Genomic DNA, 17,271 nt, shown 5'->3' with positions numbered 1-17,271 from the left:
ACTCATACATGCTATGCACCAACACACTCACACACAGAGTTGTGTGTCCATTCAGAGGACATTGATTTTGCATTTCCTGAAGACCCTAAAACAAACTTAAAACTTAACATAAACCGAACACTGAACCAAGTGTTCACCCTGGAATGTAATGATTTACGTTATGAGGACTCAAAGGGGACGGGTCCCCACAATATTTATTAAAGTCATTAATGTCCCCACAACATGAGTAATACCATTTCACTCTCTCTCTCTCACACACACACACACACACACACACACACACACACACACACACACACACACACACACACACACACACACACACACACACACACACACACACACACACACACACACACACACACACACACACACACACACACACACACACAGACCATCTAAACATTAAAATCATTATTGGCTAACAGCCGGTGCATCTTAACTCACTGAAATGGAAACAATCTCCCAGCGACTGCTTTTAAAATGCTCACAGTCCACCAGACAAAGCATACATTCTGGTGGTTATTTAGATTTTTACTTTTATATATGGAATAGACTAAAATTAATTTCAGGTGCTGGCAAATTTAATATTTGTTTTCAGGTGCGTCTGTATTGATATGAATGGAGTTCAGCATATATTCATACTTTTTTTAATGAAAAAAATAATGAATCATCATTAGCACTCCAAAAACACTGAAGTATGAGGTATACTTTACACTGAATAGTGTTCTTTATTTCCAAGACTTTGTGTAATAATCAGGAGAGACTGTATTAAATAAATTAGCAGTCTATTTATTTGGAAAGAGAATTGACAGGAGTACCAACTGCTTATTCACTCATCACATCTTGGTGGTGTAAAGTCTTCTAACTTTATGCTGAAGTTTAATTTGTGTTTGTAGCATTTGTTATTATAGGTCCTAATAGAAAGATTTGGGGCTCATTTCTGATTATTGAGCTGCAGTTAAATGGATCATTGTATATCTCATCTTAGAAGATGCTAAAGCAGGGAGCCTGAACTGCTCATACAAGTGATCCTGAGCTATGATTGACATGCAGTCTAAAAGAGAATTAAATCAATTGCCCCACAGAAAATAAAATCAGACCTTCTCTCCTCATATTTGAAGGGTCTGGAAGAATCTCTCAGACCACACGAGGAAGGTAAATATTGCCTAGCTTTTCGTGTTCGTCTGTTCAGTGAGAACTTTTGTTTTCCAGTCACATTCTTCTGTGCTAGGAGAGAGCACTGTATCAGTGGCCATCAGCGGGAACGCTCGCTGAATACTGAATGCCGAGGTTAATGAGGGAACTTAACTGAACACGAGCCAAGTCAGCCCACAAAAACACTGCACTTTGCTGAGCGGCTTTCATCTTTAAGCCATGGACAAATGCATCACATTATGTGGCACACTACAAGCGTGTCAGATTGATGAAACATTTTCATTTCATTAAACTGGATCAAATGTGATCCCAAGGTGCAGCTGGATTTAAAAATTAGACGATAAAGCACCAAAAAAAAAAAACACCTCACTCTCACTTGCTTTGTACATTATTGCTCTTATAGTGCAGTGCAGCACATAGCAAAGAACCACAATTTACACAAAGGGATCAACACAACATTGAACACGGTGTAGTGCAGCCAAACACAACAGAGAAGAGCTCAGTATACAGAGCCAAGAGCACGGTGTTTACGCCCAAACCCCCGTGGCAGGGTTATGAAACTATAACTCAGTGCTTTTGATACAAGTGGCAGCAGGGGGTGATTTAGTGATACACACAGGGAGGAAACTACCAAGATTTAAGTTGTTTTTCACGTTGTATTCCCTTTAACCTAAGAAACAAGTGAGTTTATTGCAAGAATAAAAAGCTGGAAACCTGTTTAATAAGAGGCTGAAAATATAAAGTACACATTTAAAAAACAACTCCTGTTGCAAAGGGTATTCTAATGACAGCACGGCAGTTTAGATACATTTGAGGAACATATGGACGGCTCAGTCAACATACTAGTTGAGTATTTTACGTAGTGGCAGTATATCTAACAAATTATGCTACTATACTATAAAGCTGCTGAAAATATTCATGTGCTTATCACGAAAGCTTATAATGTACTCCAAATTACTTATTAAAAAGCACTTGCTTCTCTTATTTTCAGTAAATGCTCAGGTAAACATGCCTTCTGTTTTTCAGCTCATAAAGGAAAGACTAAGAAAATAGACAGTGTATTAATTATAAAGTAAATTTTGACTTATTTCTTCAAGCCTACTGCAAAAAAGTTGAAGGCTTTTATGTCATGGAACCATTGTGCACAGGGCTTTCTTTTCCCATCCTTTGAATTATGATAGGTACATCTATAACCCCTGCAATTAGTGTTTGAGACATAAAAACAAACCGCTTTCATTATGTAAGAGTAAAAATTCAGCTCTGCTTTTTGAATAATAGATGAAGCTTTAGTCACAAAGCAATAATAGTTTGAGTTATTTGTTGTTTTGTTATTCATTAAATATAAACTATTTTATGATGATGTCCCATTTCACTTCAAGCATCCTGCATCTTCTGACATGTCCAACAGATATTTATCCTACGTCTTAAATCAAACTAACAATCCAAACCTATAATCCATCGTCTGTCCCTGACATTTATGAAACATGAATGCACATTCCCCCAAAGCACATCACTGTAATGAATGCACAAGCTTTCATGACCTTTCCTTTACAGAGGTGTCCAAAGATTAGTCAGCCAAATATCCCTCAGCCAAAATCAATAACACTCCCCTAAACCATCAACAGCACTGAGTATCAGAGACACCTTACCTCCATTGGGCTTTCCAGCTCTCAGTCCAGGGGAGAGTGTGACCAGTGTTTCATCTCATGCAAAACTCCTGTGGACTGTTTTACTCCATCTTGTACAGCCTGTTAAATACTGTGGTCCATATCAGGTGGGTCCTGTGATAACCCTGAAGAAGGAAAGGTTAATGGACTCTCTGTCCTGCCGAGCGTGAGGATTAAATACTTTGAGTTACAAAAGAAAACCACCAAGTGGTGTCTAAAAATCCTTTCTGTTGTGCTAAGATTAATCTTTTTAAATTAATCCAAAGAGGGAGACCTTTACATGATGTTCCCTCTTGCAGTTCTACCCATTCTGTCTCTTTCATCTCTATCAGATGGGAATAACTCATGTTCCTGATTAAGTCTTTAATACTTCCTCTCTCCATCTCTTTCTCGCCTCCTGTGACACAAGGCCCTGCCATTCACTCTCACTTTCACAGCCTCTGCAAATCACACTTGTGACCAATCATCCAGTCTGGTGAGTTGAAAAGTAACTCGAACACAGTTCAGTCCATGTAATCACTCAGATTGTGTCATCATATTTCTGTGGGAAAAATGCTTGTCTTTTTATTCACAATCTTTATTCCTTGTCAGAACTGTGAGATGCAGTGATGATTACAAAACAGTGCAAACTTAACAGCACGGATTAATGCGTATCTCATTGCTTCTGTGATCTTCACTCCAACTTTTCCTCTTTGTCTCATCATCTGTGCGGTGGGACTGTACAAAAGAAACCCAAGTTAATTAGACTGATTCATGGCAGCTTCCTCTCTTAATAAGGAGTTTTGCAAAATACTTTGTAGATTTTAATGTTTGAGAGGAAATGCCTCTTAAGGATGCATCAATATCTAGATGTGGCATCGGGTGGACTTTATTAGGCTGTACGGTAAGAAAACCACAAAAAATATAAAAATGTGGGTGTTTGTGGCAACTTTGCATAAATTAAAAATTAACTTGGAGCTAAAGGAGCTTCAATATGAGAGGAGATGTAAAAAAAATACAAACAAAAGACAGTTAGAATGAAAACTGCAAGCAGTGATATGCGGGCCCTCCCACTCTGCACGTTGGGGATCCAGCGGGTCGGGTTTGCCGGCTCCCCGACGTGCAGCACGCCAAGGTCCGCATATTCCCGCTTGCAGTTTAATTTTTTTTATCGATCTCGTTCCTTATTCTTCTTTAAAAAAAAATTGCCTTTTTTTGGCGGCTTTAACATCTTCAAAAACTCATGAAAGTTGGTGCCTGACGCATGTTTCATGAGGTTTGGAGCATCGTTTGACCTTAAACATCAACTTCCTGTGTCACGGCGAAACATCAAACTTAGCCGCATCGCCCTGGCTATCCTATATACTAGCTTGAACGAATATTTGTGGATGGTGGAGTTATAGGTTGCAGTGAACAAAACGTGTCACAATACAGATTCTTCATAAGATTGGTGGTACAGTGGTTAGCACTATTACCTCACAATCATTATTTAGAGGGTATGAGCCTCGTTCCTGACATTACTTTTTAAAAATTTTTTTTTTTAAATCATACAATATAATAAAATTCTAAATGGCAGATTTCCTGTTGAGTTGACTTAATGGTGCAGTGGAACTTTTTTGTACGTCTCGGTGTGATACACATGTCCACCGAATTTCGTGCATGTAGGTAAATGTAGCCACCGGGGCATCTCTTTAGGGGGCGCTAGCGAGCCATTTGGCCACGCCCACTCGCATCTCCACTAAAATACGACATTTTTCACCGGGAGAGAAGCGTGTAGGTTAGGTTAGGTTAGGTAGGTTAGGTAGTTACTTTATTAATCCCCAAGGGGAAATTTTTTTCTCGCTACAGCAGCATACAGAAGCAATAAGATAATAGAATAATAAAAATCAATAAAATAGCAGTAAAAAATATGAAATATAAAATGCACAGTATATACAGTATATATATATATATATATATATATATACAAACAACCAAGAAAGTGTACCAACTTTCAAGAGTTTTTAAACATGATAAAGCCTCCAAAAATGCAGCTGTTTACGGAGAATAATATTAACGCAGAATAATAATCCCTTGAAGAACAACAGGGCTTTCGCACCATCGGTCGGTGCTCGGGCACCATCGGTCGGTGCTCGGGCACCATCGGTCGGTGCTCGGGCACTAATAATTGATCCATTATGTGAATATCAACTGTCTGCTGGCTAAACCGTTTTATGAAGGCTGTCCAATTACCACAACCCTGAAACAGTATGGTCACATACAATGAGGTTATTTTGTACTGTGAGCAATGTCGCTTGGAAAGTATCCACTGTCGTCGTCTCCGTTACTTACCGGGTTGAAGGTCCGTGAGTCACCGATAGAGGGCAGTAAGGTGCGTTTTCTGCAACGTCACCAGAAGAAGAAGAAGAAGAAGAAGAGACACATCAACGTAGTGGAACTATGGCAAATGACAAGGTTGGTCCTAAACTTTCTAAATCATTAAACGAACCTTTTTATTGTAGACAAGCGTTAATTTTTTTTTTTTAAACTTTAACATCACTTAGTTAATATCAGCGTTCAGCTGTTGCTGTTAGCTCGTGTAGGCTAGCCCAACGTAGCATTCTAGTTTTCGATAGCTTCACTGTTAGCTCATTTAGCTTCAACCCAGCTGTCAGATTATTGGCTCAATTATCTTCATTACACGCAATATAAACTTACCGTCAGATTTATTTGCGGTGTTTTAAAAATAAAAGTCGCGGTGCTTGTCAACACGTCAAACATTAGCGAGCTGCTAAAGTAACCGAAAGAACCAAAAGTGTTTGCTCACTGCTAACCCGAAGGCTAACGGATTTACTAGCGAGCTAACCTCGTTACAACTTTTTATTTTTCTTCTTTTAAGTGGTTTCCTAATGAGATTAGATTAATTAAAATTAAAAACAAATTGGACAATCTTCAGCAGCTACAATATTAATAAATAAATGGAAGTTTGAATAAGCCTCGGACCTGTGCTGAGCATGTTATTGTTCCGTGAGATGGGAAACTGGGAGTTAGATGCTACTTTTCTTATATATGATCAATAATTTGCAACCATTTTTAAATTTAGGTAATTTAACCGGTCTGTTATTGTAAATAATCCATTCATTACAAGTTGTGAACTGTCAACAATGCTGTAATTCAAAAAAAAAAAAAAAAAAATAAAATTGCAAGCACATGTAGTTTTCATGAATGTTCTCTAATTATTTTTTGATAATATGAGTAACAGTGTTTGACCATTTCTAACATTGACCTTTTTTTTTTTTACCATCTGTGTGTGTGTAGAATCCTCTGGAGCAGCTGAAGGACCTGGTGGAGCTGAAGGACCAGCTGGAGGACATTCAGAGACGAATGGAAGATGAGATTCAGGCCGGGGTTCCTGCAGTAAGGCTCACACAGGCGTTCGTTTGTACATGTCCAGGTGACCCGGTGACAAGCACCAGCTCTAATCTCTCTTCTGCTTTCTAGGGAGGCAGTTTTCTGGCTTCTCCTTTCTTGAAAGGTTTTCTTGCTGGGTACGTTGTCGCCAGGCTACGCTCTTCAGCGTTGCTGGGTGTCGCCGTCGGAGCGTGTACGGGAATGTACGCTGCTCAAAATTACGCTGTTCCCAACGTTGAAAACGCCGTCAAAGACTACATGCGCAGCCTGAGAGGAGGACAGAAATAAAAGAGGAGAGGTGGAAAATTAAGAAGACTATAAATGGGCTAGGACATCAGCAAGCAGAGGATGCTGCCAGAGACGCGTATGGTAAATAATACGATTTTCAATACTTAAAAACTCTTTAGAAGTCAATATTTTAACAGGGATGAGAGAATTGCACGATAGGACGCTCGGCGTAGAGAAAATGGAAACAATCGGTATTTTCGTCTTCACATTTCTAAGTCGGTTGGACTCGTGTACGAGAGTATGGAGAAATGCATTTTGTAGTATATTGAGTGTGGAAAGGATTGTAATTTAATCAAACACAGAAAAACATTTCATTTGTACATTCTCAGTGACTAAAAGTTAGACAAACTACTGCTTTTAATTGATTTCTGAACCAAACCCTGTCTTGTCGAGAAGCAAAAATATGTGCCTTATGTTGATTTGACAGCGAGAGACCAACCAGTATTCACATATTTGTGCCGGCTCTGTTAGCCTTTCTGTACGAGTTTTTCTAGAGGGGAACACACCCACATCTTTTTTTTTTAGAAAGTTCAAACAAAAAAAGCTGTCCCGATACCTTAGGTGTTCAAATTATAGGAATATTTTCTTGTCTTCTTTGAAATTGTCTGCCCTCTAGTGGTCAGAAATCGAGTATAGCAGCCATAACTAATTTGCACTTTTTTTTTGCTTAAGGGGAAAAAATTGCGTCACTTCACAACTCGCGGTGCTTCTCTGTGTAAAACCGTCTAAAGCCACCATGGTTCTTGTTAGTTTTCACATGTTTGCAGGTGTCAAAGCAAAGTCGGTCGTGTAGAGTTATGCGTCTCTGCAGGTACAGAACCTCTCCATCTAACTCTCAGATTGTCGTCCTAATCGCTGTAGAAGTTCGTAGATTTATCAGAGACCTCCAAAAAATTACATACTCAATCCAAAAATAAGGAAATGTCGTATTTGTATGTATTCCACCATTCAATGCTGATAGAGATTCAGACTTGAGTCTGTAAGGTTGAGGGAACAGGACAGATGAAAATGTACGCCAGAGCAAAATTTGTATTGAAAGATGTAGATTTAACAAAACAGGAAATGTGTGTTAAAGTGTTTTATGTAAAATATATATTGAGAGTGCCTACTCTGGTCTGGACTTGATATTATCATCTCATGCCATTAGTGCAATAGCCTTTTCCTCATGAGATTTGGCTGTCTTTATTTCATATGCTGGAGAGTAGCTGATCTATTGCACTTGTATGAATTTTAGGGATTTAAAGTTGTTACTTTGGTTTGCTGCGATCAAAGGTTTTTTAGTTTTTTTTTTCGTACCAGATATATCAAAACCTGTCAAAGAAAACAAGAGTGCTTATTTAAAATGTGGTTATTGCTTTATGTATTGAGTTTTACGTACTAATGGGTTTTTGTTTACTTTTGTTTTTTTAAAGGATATGTTTTTGATCATAAAATGGATGAATTTTGTGTCTATAAATAATGTTGCTGCTGTTGGACTGCTGCAAAAACTAATGCATAGAAGAATAGAAAAACAACCGAATGAATTAGTTTAAATTCTAACTACCTATGATAATGAAATACATTTATAAATTTCACAGTAAGTCTAATTTAAACCCAAAAGTTTTCTAAAATACATAAAAGTAACAATAAAGCATAGTGATTTCAGAAAATTAAAGCTAATTTCTGCGGCGTTCGAAGCACAGTATTTAAAAAAAAAAAATTCTTCAATAAGGAATGATTTGGTAAACTGCACTAAGATGATTTTCACATTATAGCAACTATACTTGTCCTACACATACTGCTATCGCTGTCAGTGAACTGAACTCACAATGATTATGTATAGAGTTCGGCCTGAAACGAGTATAAGACAAATAAGCCATAAAGAAGAAACACGTCAAGTTGTTTGAGGTTGTGCTTATGTTTGTTTTTACTTTAACTGGAAGATGCATCAGGAAAATGTGTACTGTATGTTTGGTAACAGGAACCCATCTTGTGCCTATTGACAATCATTGTGTCCCTGTATTGCATGCCCTTAGCTTTGTAATTTCCTGTCCATTATTATGTTTCTGCATGTGTTTTTTTTTTTTTTTAAGTCATAACCTTTTTGGAATAGAGATTTTAGACGGGTCAGTTGATTTATTTCACTGTCTAGGTTCATCATCATGTATTGTTGCTCTTGCACGTCAATGCAGAAATGTTCAAGTTAACAGTTTGAAATTCCACTGTGATGTCATCATGAAAGAAAAACACCAAAACTGTCTTTAATAGGTTTATTTGGGTTGTTAAAATAAATTGGGGAAAATGATATTTATATATGTCTCAAGTATCCTGATTGTTTCCAAATGTGTGTCAATACTTTAACACTTTTATCGTTTGAACTTTAACCAAATACGTAAACATTAAATGACCAAGCTGTTACTCAGATTTTTTTTCTTAAATTATTTTCAAGGAAGAGGACAGATTTGTTTTCATCTGCATGTTTACAAAAATCTACTCCTCACGGTATATTATTTGATAATTGCCCTCTTTCCAGTCTCCATTGAATGGTCGCTTGATTCATGCTGCTGTTTGTTAACTCCTTCACAAACGTCCTGATATAGAAAATGAGTTCTTGGCAAATTGGCAGGCAGCAATTTTTTTTATAAAACATCATTTAAATACACAAAAAAAAATTAAAAGTCCTTAATCGTTATCAAAAACTAATCAATGTCAAAAGGCCCTGCTGGTTGTATAATATTCCCTGTAGAGAAGTTAGAATAAATGAGTAAGATGACAATAAGCAGATAAATGGTTATCATTTGGTAAATAAGCTGCAGTATATTGAACATGATTATCTTATTAACTACCGAAAATATGAAGGTAATTATAAGTTGGCAAAGTTGTAAAGCATCATATGAAGATGAACCGATGTTGGTTTCTGGAGGAGATCCAATCACATTTGGTTTCCTGAAATAGAAAACAGTATTAAAAAGACACAGTTAATTAATCATATTTTAGTTTCATATTAAAAGGTAAATGTTCCTTTCCAAAATTATTTAAATACCCGACGTATTAAAGCATATCACACACAAAATACTGCTCATACTTGTTTTCAAATAACGAGGCAGAGGGACACCATGCGATTTGTTTACTCACCAGTTTTAGGCATCATCGGACATGGCCAGCATTTTAGTCAGGCCACCTGCAAAAATTAATAATTGACTGTCACTGACACTGAAGCTTGACTCAAGAGTTAAACAATAATTATCAGTTTATTAATAATAATAATACGAATAATATCAGTGTAATTTTGAAATTACATTAGAATTTCTTTGTACATTTATGAACCGTCAAACATCTCACAATGATCATTTTGTAAACAAAATCTCTCAGATCTGCATCACAAGGGACATTTTATTTGCCACCCAAATTTTCTTTGAAAGTATGAGATATCCTGCTAACTAAAAAAAAAAGCAGGACTGCAAAATTACCCTATATGGTAGCGATAATAACATTAAAACATTGTAGAATCCGTGAATACCGCGCAGTATGGAAAGTAAAGGTGAAAAAAAAATCGTTAAAAGAAGGAAAGATTAACCGATGGCTCCAATAAAACTTGACTCAAGTGACGGTTTTGGATTTAAAGCACTACACACAATAACTAAGAACATGAATTCATCAGAGAAAGACTCATTTAAAAATGATTCCTTTTTTTCTATTCTCAGTCTGACTTCATATCCAGTTATCTTGTCTCACCAGTGAAGAGAGTAGCCCTGCAACCGGCCGGTCCTTGACGAGTGGATTTGGGGAGCCGTTGCCCGGTGACTGGGTGAACACACCAGCAGAACTGTACGTAGCACTGCTCGGCCTGGTACATGCCCTGCTGGTCACAGCTAGGGACGTAACCTGGCCCCTTCTCGCCCCCGGCACCAGCAGCCTCCAGCTGGCACTTGGTCAACTGAGGAGGGGCTGCAAGAAGAGATGAGATCATTAGTTAAATCGTTTCCAAGTTTTACAGAAAATTGGAGAAGAGTAATGTCAGAAAAGACTGATGAAGTTTGAGGTAACGTACGAGGGCAGAAAAGGAAGACATGCAATCGTAATCACAAATTGTTTTCTAATGCAGTAATCTGAATGTAAACAGTATACACAGTAAATACAGCCTGCTGTGTACAAAACATACCAGGCGATCCTGGGGCTTTGTTGGAGGTGTCCTGCAACACAAACAGTTAAAACAGACAACTGAGAAAAAGATTTTAAAAAACACTTTGTTTTGCAAGAATATGACAGGATTCATTAAAGCTGTATTTATTTGTTTTATCATATAATTAAATTCAAAGAACATGACTTCACCCCTATTGTAACTACAGCCTGACATAAAATGGTTTGGCTGATATATCCGATCCTAGTAGGTTTTTTTTGTCTCATATTTATTGGCTGACAAGAAAAGATTGTAATAGAGAAACACCTACGGTCCATCAGAGAGCCCTGAACAAATTTAAGGGCCCTTTATCAAACATGTTTATTATGTGTTATGTAAATACATTTGTAAAAAAAAAAAAAAAAAAAAAAAAACTGATTTATCTTGAAATGTAAATATTTATATAAGCATCAAAGATCCACTGTTGGACTTTTTTTTTTTTACCTCGTCCACAAAGGTCTCCATCAGCGCAGGCATGGCGTTCATGTGCATCTGCATGGGCACAGACACTAAAGACAAAGAGAAACAGTGTGTGTGTGTGTGATTACAATTTAGAAAAAAAGAACAAATTAGAGTTAAAAACCAGCAGAGATAAATAGAAATCTAGTCTGAATTTAAAGCTAAAGTACAGGCCAGTAAAATTTGGTTTCAGTTGACATGTCCTGACCTGTGATTCTGTCTATCTTTAGAAGATACGTGATTTGTTTTGGACGAGGACAAAAGTTTTAGGTATTTCTATACGTTCAAATAATTTTCACTATTTTATCCTCCCCCAGATGCAATTTATGGAAAGTGCCATCAGATTACTGTGAGAGCCACATATGGCTCAATTGTCTGATTGGATATAGAAAATATTTTTTCAGTTTGCTTTATGTCTCCTCAGCACTGATTTATCATAAATCTAAGTGATATTAAAAGTTAAAAGGGATTTTGCTGACATCTTCTTTTTTCAAAGCTTCTCTGTCTTCTGCAGCACATGACATTCTGTTAAACCCGTGCAGGCTAGAGTACATCCCTCCTAAAGTGAACTGAATTTGGCTTCCTTACTGGATCGTCCCTTCGTCAGCTGCGTCTTCATGTTGTTGCTCTGCTCTTCCAGGGATTTGATGTCGCTCTTCTGGCTGTAGAGGAAATACACGGTCATCGCTTGACCCACGATCAGCACGCTGGCCAACAAGACCAGACCTGCCACCTTATAGGCCCGGGAGGAGCGAGTACTGTAAGACAAGCAGAGACAGAAGGGAGGAGGTGAGGGGATGGATTAATGATTGTCAGATTAAAACATTAATGACTGATATCTGACACTAAGAGGCCATAGGGACTGAATCTTTTGGTGCGCGAAAAGGGATGACGAGTGGAAGTAGACAGAAGGGTCAGAGACATACTTTTCGGGAAATTCTGTGAAACAGGAACCATGTCCATGGTATGTACCATATCCTATTTAATAATGACATCATCTGTTGTCAAGCAGACACCAGACTGATCGTTCAGGAATTTCCTTGTAGCCTTTCTAAACTTTCTTCTGGGCTTGCTTTGGAAATTCCCATGAATTTAAATGACTGGTCCTGTCTGAAATTCCATTTTAATCTTAAATAATTGACATAACCATTCTAATACGGAACTCATTAAATGCAGTCTTTATTTTTAACGTGCTTATAAAGTGGTGTTTAATCATGAAAACAAAACAAAACTCTTTCAAAGGACCATAATTGTGTGTTTGTAATTTCCTTAACTACGACGCCAGAGTTGCATTACTCTACAATTTTTTTTGAAGTCTGTTGTTTTTTTTCAGTCTTTTTTTTATTTTATTTTTTTTATAAAATGAAAATCAACTACCAGACTCCAAAAACTTGCCATCACTTTTCTCAGTTTTAACGTACAAGCAAAGTGTCATATGAATGCGGAACAACACAACACGACAGGACTCGACTGACTTCATATGTTCACTGTTGTGTTGTGGCAAAAAAAAATTGAAAGGCTGACTGCCACATTACTTCCTGCTCAGTGTGATATTTCACATTAACAAACTCTCAAGAGTGTGCTGATCAATTTTAATGGAGATAAATGGCAACCAATTGCTGTTTGGAAGGTAGAAAATATACATTCAAAAACTGGAAACACAGCACTGGGATTTACAAAAAAGTTACCTGTACATTAAAGTACAGATGCTTTGGAGTAAATGGGTCACAGCATGAACAATCTCTGTTATGGCTTGGTCTCACAAATTAAACCATAATTCTGTTCAATTTCAGAAATGGTTTAGACAATATTAACAACTACATCTGAGAAATAAAAACTCACTGTCACATTACATTGACATACGCTACATTTACTTCCTTATTCTAACCACAACTTGCCAAAACTCAAAACAAATGTACACGTAATGATTTACATTATGGGGATTTTTTTTTTTTTTTTTTTTTTTTGGCACCAAAAAGGCTGTGAAAATCTTTGTGTAAACAGATTTATGTTCCCACAACATTAGTTACACACACACATGTTTGTGAGGATTTTGAACAATAACCACACACATTAAAGAAGTCCCTAAAACTGTTTGTTCAGTAGGCCTGTATGGTTAACTCTATGGGGACCAGCTTTTTGAATGTAAAACACTGATCCAGCTTTTGATTTTGTATCCCATAAAGACATGTTTGAAAAAAATGACATAAGACATAAGTCGACCCACAAGCCTTACCCCTGCTGTGGTTCTCCTACATTGACAGCTGTTTGCTGGCGGGGAGCTCCAATTAAAGGCTGGGTTGGGGTCTCGGATTCAGACATCTTCACACAGACAGAAACCTGGAAACACACAGATAACACAATCACAAATTCTTTACACAGAGAAAATATTAACCTGCTGGCAGGAAATGCACAATGAAACAGTTACAATACCTTCTATCAGATCTGGCTTCAAGCTGTTTCACAAAATCACCTACTGACTTCACAGAAGTTTTACCTTTTTTATGTATGGCAGGAGGAACTGAAAGTAGCTGGTAGGGAAAACCCTCTCACAACCTGAACAACCAGAGTGAGCTCTGGCTGTATTTTTTTCAAACTGAGTTTCTGATTGGTTGTTTATGATGACTCATCATCTGTTACCAGGGAAAGAGTATGGAACTCTCCAATCTTCAAACAGCTGAAACATTTGTATTCCCTCTATAAAGCTTCACATTGTCCAAAATATCTGTAATTAATGAAAAATGAATAATGAAATAGTATTGGTGATCTGGTATTCATTGTTGTCCAGTAGTATTTAGCTAGTATTAATAGAATAGAGTACTGCCATAACTTCTTGGTTGAAATGCATTGAACTGAAATCTCAATCATTGCATCTTGTTTCCTGGTTTACTTGTGAATTCTCAAATCAAAGACTTAATCTTAGTTTTTAGGTTTCACAACCCTCAACAGAGTCCAGCAGTTAGACAGTTATCAAGTTATCAAGTTATTATGATGCTGAGAACAGGTTGAGGCGAGGACCACTTTGTTGTTTTCGTTTTTGTTGTTGTGTTTTGTCAAATGCTGTATTTTACACCGCAGGGCCATTATACTATATACATTTAATTTGGCTTGTTTGCTATTTTTCTTTTTCTTTACGCGATCAATATTCCGTTCATTTAATGACATAAACATACCCCCTCTGATACAGTGGTAGTATGCACTTTGTATGTTTGTTTGCAATCTGCTAATAAACATGAAGAGGAAGACGTTCTTGCTCTGTTGGATGTTGTCATTGGTTACATCCATTGGGATATATGAGTACAAATCCATGAATAACAGAAGCCCTTTCATGGCCTATGATAGTAACATCTGTGTGATGGAAAGAATGGAAAAGCAATAGAAGGGGTGTCACTGTTTCACTATATAAAATAGTGTAAAGTGTGTGTGTGTATTTGTTCATTGCTTTTATTTTTTTCTAAAATAATTATTTTTATCTATCTCATTTTATGTATACGTATTTGTAAATTTGTTCATATTGTGTGCAACTTTTTGTGTCTTTCTATGCTGCTGTGAAGACTAAATTTCCCCACTATGGGATTAATAAAGTCTAAGTCTAAATCTAAGTCAATACTATTTAGGGAGAGAAGAGGCACACAAATGGATTATCAAGTATGTAGGGACATGTAGCCAATCAGATTTTTTCCCCCCCACTATATATTCCACAATAAAGTGAACAAGAGGACAACATGAACCCAGCATGGAAAACTACAGGCTGGCACTGGACTTGACAAGGAAGGGCAAACATAGACTGTCTTGAACTTTTAGAAAACAACAAAGTGTGAAACACATACTCAATGAATAGGTACAATTGTTATATGGAAGAAAATGAAGGCTGTATGTTGTTGAAAAGCCTGTTGAATCCAGTTCCGCCACAGAATTACACCCCCCGTAAGAATCATTCCGAACTGCAATATAATCCCAACCTGTAGGGGGCAGCAATGCTCAATAAAGCATTTAGTCTGCTCGAACCCCAGAAGAAGAAAAGAAAGCAGGCGATTGGTTGAATCCCTTCCGTTGCACGGCGGAAAAACCCAGAAGAAGAAAAAGAAGCTGTCACTCAAGCTGCAGTAAATATGAGTTCAGCCAATAACTCGAGCATTTCCAGTGGCGTTAAGGTACGACTTTACGCTTTGTTTTTTTTTTTTAGCCCGAGGGAAAATATTGCCATAACTGACTATGCCGCGTCAGTGCCATTTAGCCTGCTAACGTTGCCTGCGTCATCGTGAAGCGCCAAATTTGAAACGGCTAGCTAACCTCCCTTGTGTTATGATAGCTGCCGAACGTTTCCAAGTTGATGTCTGCAACGGTAAATGAGCAAATGTTAAATGTTCTTCCTCTTCGTTTAGCTGAATCGGGCTGGGTAACTAAAAAGAATATTTAAAAAAAAATACAAATTAGAAAATGTCCCCTTGGGGATTAATAAAGTATCTATCTTTAGCTTGCTGAACCGCTGGGATTTAACGGTAAACTCTCAACGTCACTATTAACTTTCTCGAGATAGTTCATGTTTGCTGAACAATGTGATTTTAATAGCCTGGAAGAAGCGGTAGCTCGCTAACCACCTTTCCCGACAGATGATGCGAAGACCCCGAGCTGCAACTGTCAACGTTGTACAGTACAAAGATGTGGACTCCGACCTGTAAGTGTACATTCATTCATTCATGGCATGTTCTGTCATTTGCTGCGTGTAGACACTCATTAACTCTTTAGACACCCGGGGAAAACCGCCAAAAGCGCCCAGTAAAAACCCCAAGTTATTGTTTTGAGTGTTATAAGTTGCGGATGTTTTGCTTTGTCCCTGCTGTGCCGTCAGGTCTTTTTCCCAGGCAATAAGTGACGATGATATTGAAGAGTGGACACCGCCAAAGCCAAAAGCACCCAGGAGTACTGCCAGAGCGCCTGCAGCTGGGGACAAGAAACCAGCAACCAAGAGAACTGCGAAAGTAAAAGAGCCGAAAGCTCCCAAAGTGCCGACGAATCCCAAGCCGAGGGCACCGCGCAAACCTGCGGCAGAACGAAAAACACCGGCCGCTAAAGGTCAGAAGGATTCTGGCGCATCGAGTTTGGCTGGAACAAAGAGGGGAAAAAAGGATGATAAAGAAGAAACGCAAACTACGGAAGAGAGGGCTGAAGAGGGAGGGACAAGTATCAGAATGAAGGAAGAGGTAAAGCTCGTGGTCCCTTTTGTAAGAGTATATACACATATACTCAAACTAGTGTGTTTGAAAGAGTATGGGATAGTTTTGGCAGTAAATTTAAGTTCAGTCTTGTTCGTATAGTTTATGACTAAATTTAGAATATGTACATCTTACTGAATTGTAAAATTTACTGCACAACTAAATTAACAATAGTCTGAGTTGATATTTTTAATTTTGTCAATTGCTGGTGTTATCTTCTAATGATTCACATATCCATCACTAATCTTGTTTGATTTTTTTTGTTCCCTCTTTTTTTCTTCTTTTCCTCACCCATGTCTTTTTCTTGTAGAGAGTGTCGTTTATTGTGTCAGAGTCCCATCAGGCAGACAGATTTGCTGATGAGGGGCCATCACAAGCCTTTCTTAAAGCAAAGAAAGAGGAAGTGAAAGAGGAGGATTTCACTTTTGATGAGCCTTGTCTAAAGAAACAGAAGACCGGTGGTGCCTGCCTGGGACGACCGACCGCTTTACCGTCATCTGAAGCACAGTCTGTGAGGAATGAACTGGATATGACCTGGGACTTGATAGAGGTATTTTTGTGTGTTAGTTTTATGGGCTTGGAAAGTGATTGTCTGTATTTTTGTCAGCTGGTGAAAACAGTGCAGCATATGACGGTGTCCGTCCCTCACTGACTGGGAGACAGATAGACAATGCTGAATCGATGGGCAGTTTGAAGGTTAAAACCATGAAACTGCTACAGCTGGTTGCTTCCCAAACAGCAACACATTTCTACCTCCGTTTTCAAAAAAATTCAAAAATTGCTCCCCGCCAACAGTGAAAGAGATAGAAAACATGATAGCACACATAATTTGTCTTCCTCCAACATTAGGCAGTGTATTGTGTTGCTTATACCACAGACCCAAGAGAAAACATGTTGCTATGTTTTATCCCACACACTCAAGTCTAACGGTATTATTAGAACACATGTTAAAAAT

At 37.9% G+C, this 17,271-nt stretch overlaps 3 protein-coding genes across 3 annotated transcripts in view; 2 read left to right on the top strand and 1 right to left on the bottom strand.

The window, feature by feature from the left end:
• Positions 1 to 5,203: 5,203 nt before the first annotated feature.
• LOC138617743 (SLC35A4 upstream open reading frame protein-like) lies at positions 5,204 to 6,836 on the top strand. Its single transcript, XM_069692992.1, has 3 exons — positions 5,204 to 5,258; positions 6,102 to 6,200; positions 6,285 to 6,836. Exons 1-3 carry the CDS (start codon positions 5,244 to 5,246, stop codon positions 6,480 to 6,482), a joined length of 312 nt encoding a protein of 103 aa, XP_069549093.1. The 5' UTR covers positions 5,204 to 5,243; the 3' UTR covers positions 6,483 to 6,836.
• A 1,881-nt stretch (positions 6,837 to 8,717) lies between these two features.
• On the bottom strand, positions 8,718 to 13,634 carry cd74b (CD74 molecule, major histocompatibility complex, class II invariant chain b). Its single transcript, XM_069692991.1, has 8 exons — positions 13,534 to 13,634; positions 13,337 to 13,440; positions 11,689 to 11,858; positions 11,086 to 11,150; positions 10,624 to 10,654; positions 10,197 to 10,409; positions 9,597 to 9,642; positions 8,718 to 9,407 (listed from the first exon to the last, which is right to left on the bottom strand). Exons 2-7 carry the CDS (start codon positions 13,420 to 13,422, stop codon positions 9,602 to 9,604), a joined length of 606 nt encoding a protein of 201 aa, XP_069549092.1. The 5' UTR covers positions 13,423 to 13,440; positions 13,534 to 13,634; the 3' UTR covers positions 8,718 to 9,407; positions 9,597 to 9,601.
• A 1,551-nt stretch (positions 13,635 to 15,185) lies between these two features.
• The window catches only part of srbd1 (S1 RNA binding domain 1), a 51,748-nt gene continuing 49,662 nt past the window's right edge, over positions 15,186 to 17,271 (top strand). Inside the window, exons 1-4 of the mRNA XM_069692990.1 lie at positions 15,186 to 15,254; positions 15,714 to 15,778; positions 15,953 to 16,304; positions 16,627 to 16,866. Of these exons, the coding sequence (XP_069549091.1) occupies positions 15,213 to 15,254; positions 15,714 to 15,778; positions 15,953 to 16,304; positions 16,627 to 16,866 (699 nt within the window). The 5' untranslated portion in view covers positions 15,186 to 15,212. The remainder of the gene's footprint in view (positions 15,255 to 15,713; positions 15,779 to 15,952; positions 16,305 to 16,626; positions 16,867 to 17,271) is intronic.

The sequence above is a fragment of the Brachyistius frenatus genome, unplaced genomic scaffold (genome assembly GCF_029030835.1).
Source record: "Brachyistius frenatus isolate BFR_SWC_R1_liver_20210118 unplaced genomic scaffold, ASM2903083v1 Contig_13, whole genome shotgun sequence".
Classification (NCBI taxonomy): Eukaryota; Metazoa; Chordata; class Actinopteri; family Embiotocidae; genus Brachyistius; species Brachyistius frenatus.
Note: the sequence above shows the minus strand (reverse complement) of the source record. Positions and strands in the feature narration are given on the sequence as shown.